General features: G+C 51.6%; 1 protein-coding gene across 1 annotated transcript in view; it reads right to left on the reverse strand.

Moving 5' to 3' along the window:
- Positions 1-3,861: 3,861 nt before the first annotated feature.
- Positions 3,862-4,614, reverse strand: part of BFSP1 (beaded filament structural protein 1) — a 37,696-nt gene continuing 36,943 nt past the window's right edge. Inside the window, exon 9 of the mRNA XM_027118320.1 lies at positions 3,862-4,466. Within this exon, the coding sequence (XP_026974121.1) occupies positions 4,019-4,466 (448 nt within the window). The 3' untranslated portion in view covers positions 3,862-4,018. The remainder of the gene's footprint in view (positions 4,467-4,614) is intronic.

Raw genomic sequence — 4,614 nt, forward strand, 5'->3', positions numbered from 1 at the left:
CTGCCGCTGCCAGGGGGAGGTAGCACAGCCAGGAGATGAGAACAAACAAGGAGCAGGGCCCTTCTCCCTCCTCCAGCCTTTCTCTCTTCTCCTATCAGGGAGATGCTGGCAGAGAAAGAACGAGGTCGCAGCTTCCAGCCCCAGCACTGGAGTGTAGAAAGGCCAGCTTGGAGCTGAGACGGGTGTTCACCCATGGCTCGCTGAGCTCCTGGGATCACCGCTCTGATGAACCACCTGCACCTGAGACCTTGTCTAGGGTCTGCTTTGGGGGCAACCCAACCTAATCCAAACTTCCACGAGTTCCCCCTTGATACCAAACCTCCTTCACTAGCAGCTGTCTTTGGGGTCTCTGGGGTTGCAAATAACAGAAACCAATTCTGACCAGTGAAAACAAACAAGGAGCGTGTGTGAAGCGTGCAGCGTAGCTCTGAACTGAAGGGAAGCCTGAAGAGACGGCACAAACCAGCCTGGAAAAGGGACAGGGGTTGCAGCAGGACTGGGGACAGGGCTGCACAGCGGGAAGCTGGGGGACCATGTCAGAACTCCAGCTCCAGCACATTCAGTCTTGGCTTCGCTAGACTCAGATCTCCTATTCCAACAATGGGTCTGGTTTGGACACTTGCCCACCCACAGGCAGAGGAAGGCAGGATGTCTTGATGGTCCCATCAGGGCTGTAACCTGTGTGGGAGAAGCAGCTCCTCAAGACGAAATCAGGGCTGAGGGCCTCCTGAGCAGCGGGAGAGGTGGCTGGGAAGATGCCCACCAGCCGTCTTAGGCTGGTTCCTCCCAGAAGCTGACTCTGACACAAGGAGTCGAGGTCAAGTCATTTACTTGAAAGGAAGCATCTTTTTGTAGGGAAGCAGGACAGTGGGACACAGAAGGGAGGAGTCCCACTCAGGGCACATAGATGAGTGGGTTTCTCCATGGGCATCTGGGGCTGACACCCACTGGGGACTGTACAACATGTCTTGGAGTTACCCCAACAGAGAAGCGCGAGGGCTGGGGTATTTACACACCTGGGCCCCCCGGTCTCGGATGAGTGCTGCTTCCGGGGGGCCCTGCACTGCCCACCTGCCCAGTGTGTGGACCAGGCTCACTCCTGCGGCCACAGGAGCTCCTGAGGCGGAGTCACACTTGCCTGCCATGCTTGCCTGGGGCATGGGCCTGAACCAGAGCAGCAAGGGTTGGAGGGTCTGTGGGGTCAGCACCAGGGCGGCTGATACGACAGCAGTTACTGGTCACTGACTCAGATGCTTGGAGAATGGGGGGCTGGGGGGCTGGGTCACAGCTTCTTTATGGGGAAGGCGGCTTGGGAGAGTCTCGGTCCTGGGCTTGAGGCTGAGTCGGGGAAGAGGCCAGGACCCCTGATATAGCAGTAGCAAAGCTCTGGCATTTTCTTGTCTTTGATGCTACTGGGAGGCCTGCTCTGAGCCCCCGGTTTTACTTTTTATAAAAACTTGCTTGTTTTCAGAGACCTCCGGGAGAGAAGCCAGGAAATGAACCCATTCTGCAGCTCTCCTGGGGAAAAAGAGAACCAAGAAGGAAAAGTGGAGAGGAGTGCCAAGAAAATGAGCAAGTGGGGCTCTGGGGTGGGGGGAGCAGGGGGCAGACAAAGAGCCTGACTCGACGCCAAGTTGTCCACTGCAGGCAGCCCTGCATTTCACACTGCAAGCCCGGCTTTCAGGCTCAGGTGAACCTCCCGGAAATGCTGCTCACCTGGCCCCTGCCTCCCGCCTCAATCTCCCCTCCTTCCATCATCCCCACCTCTTTCCATCGTCCCCCCAGTCCTCTTTATTTCCCCTGCTTGAACAGGTCAGTCCATTCCTGCCCCAGGACCTTTGCACTGGCAGTTCCCACTGCCGGGAATGCTCTTCTCTCCGATCTGCACGTGATGGGCCCATTTTGTCATCAGATCACACGTCACCTCGTCCATGGGGTCTTCGCTTGACCATCCAACTCAAAGGAGACCCCTGGCACTCTAGCACATCTCCCTGTAGTATTGTCTCTAGGTGGTTTTCTCCTATTTAGTTATCTGCCTGCTTATTCAATTCCTTCCTCTCCCGCCAGAAAGTCGTGACTTTGAGAGCAGAAGCACGTCCAGTGTACCCTGCTGTCTCTCCAGAGCCATGTGTGGCACAGAGCAGGCCCCCAATCCATTCTTGATCATTGATTGAATAAAATATAAAAATGACCTTTCTTCCCAAAAAGATAAGTCCCGCCTTTTTAAATAGGAATATTAACAGAACACATGGTCCAAAAACATAAAAAGACTTAACGGGGAAAAGAAAAGGTTTGCCGTGGCTGTTATTGAATATAATATACACACTGGTCTAAATTCCTAGCACATTCTGCGCTCCACTAATGGTTTTCATTATTCTCTCTTAAGCTTTTAAATGATATGTCCCTCAAAACTGTGCCATGGAGCCAGTTCTCCACTCATCGTTTGGAAAGAACAACAAAGGCATATTTCTTTCTTGAAATTGAAACCTCAAATGAATTCAGAGAAAGATTTTTTTAAGCTCTAAACAGAAAGGAAAGGAGACTCCATTTAGTATTCTTTGTGTTATTTCTAACAAAGAAATAATAGGATGTAATTTATGACACCATCAATTTTCCCTAATAATGTGTAGTTGTCTCGCCAGGTACTTTTGTTTAGGCAAATGCAATAATCCGTTTCAGCACATTTATTCACTGTGCTTAATGTATTTTGGAGTATCTACATGGGGAAGGAGTAATTTCTTAATTGGATAAGTAAAGAGATTATTTTTGGACTGTTAGTAGAAAAAAGGAGATATCTACAGGCAACATAACAATTTTTGTAAAGATTCTGGCTTCAAGTAATTCCTATTTCCTAGGATGTGACACTGTAAGTACCTGAGTAAATGTGTGTGCACAGGAGAACATGAACAATTGTGTAGTATGGTATATTATATTACGGCAATTGAGATCCTTAATAAACTTGAAAACTCTCCCCTTACCAGCATGCCACACTGTCTGGCACACAGAGTATGATTAATAAATGTTGGACTAGTTAATTAACTAACTGCTAAACGAGGAACTACGTGATGACATTTGATTTTGCTTTCTGAAGCCTGACCCAGGATTGCAATCTCTGAGTGACAAATTCTAAGTGACTCAGACAAAAGGACATTCAGCACATACTCTGTGGCAGGTGGCAATGGTCCCCCACTTACATCCCGTGACCCTTACCATTTCCATGTATTTCCATGCCTGACGTCCAAACGCCTGCACCTGTACTTCTCGGCCGAGGGCTTTCCTGGTCCCCAAAGTCAATGCCCTGGGAGCAGTGCTCCCTTCTGACTGACGGGCGTTGGTGGGTCAATACACCAGCTCCCTCACCCTTGGGCAGGGCGACTCGGAGGCGCGTGTTCTACCCCATCTCCCAGAGCCCCCAGGGGTGGGGGCCAAGCGCCAGCCGCCCACAGGACTGACCCATCTGGTAGCCCATCTCCTTGCTGTCCCTGCCGCCATCTCCCTGCCCTCCTGGTACTTCCTGAGACCACCCCTCCCCCCAGAAACTACATCAAATCCTTGCTGCGAGATCAGCTTCTGGGGAACCCAAACCAGGACAGACACCTTTAATTGTTTTACTTCTAACAAAACACTCCTCATGTGATCAAATGTTTGTGCTTGAAATGCAGAGAAAACCAGCCAATCCATCATCTAACACGTTTCTCTGTGAAATCCAGACTCTGAGCCTCTGACGAGTCTCTCAATGACCCATATGAAGGGCTTGTCTCTTTCCTAAACGAGCATGGCTTGGTGGCTGTTAACAGAGCACCCCTGAGCAAGGCTAACCCACCTAAAAGCCCAAAGCCCCTGTTAATTAGACAAAGGATGTGCAAGCAAAGAAAACGTTTTAATTAAGGCTTCACTGGCAAGCCAGACAGGCCAACTATGGTCTAATCCAAACAAGAACCCTCAGTCTTATATGGTTTGTCCTAAAATATCCAAGCACTTCCCAACAGTGGCCCAAAGGCACTTTCTCCCCTCGAGCCTAGGCATCGGAAGAGCACTTCTCCTCCAGCTTCTTCTTGTTTGCCTTCGTGTTTTCGATCACGGTCTCCACGATTACGGCAGTCTCTTCGTATGTCTGGATGCTGTCGGTGGAAAACTTCTCAATAGACTCCATCACCTCCACCTTCTCATAGGCCAGCGTCCTGGGAGGGCTTCTCGCCGGGAGGCTGCTGGTCCAAGCTCCAGGCCCGTCGGACCCACCCTGAGTGACCTGAGGCCCTTGAGACTGGGGTGTAGACGGCCCCTCTGGACCAGGAGAGACTGTGACACAGGGCTTCCTGGCCCCCTCCTCCTCCTTCTGGCCATCCTGTTTCCCCTGGGGGCCCTTCAGTTCTTCGTCATTCATCTCATCCCCCTTGTCTACAGTGTGCGGGGTAGGGGGGTGTCCATCTTCTTTCCCCTGGGGAGGCCCCTGTCCGTCCTCCAGACCATCTTCTTTCCCCTGGGGAGGCCCCTGTCCATCCTCCAGACCATCTTTCCCCTGGGGAGGCCCCTCTCCGTCCTCCAGACCATCTTCTTTCCCCTGGGGAGGCCCCTGTCCATCCTCCAGACCATCTTTCCCCTGGGGAGGCCCCT

The sequence above is a fragment of the Aethalodelphis obliquidens genome, unplaced genomic scaffold (assembly GCF_003676395.1).
Source record: "Aethalodelphis obliquidens isolate GAN/ISIS:26980383/991018 unplaced genomic scaffold, ASM367639v1 scaffold18, whole genome shotgun sequence".
In the NCBI taxonomy this organism is placed as follows: Eukaryota; Metazoa; Chordata; class Mammalia; order Artiodactyla; family Delphinidae; genus Aethalodelphis; species Aethalodelphis obliquidens.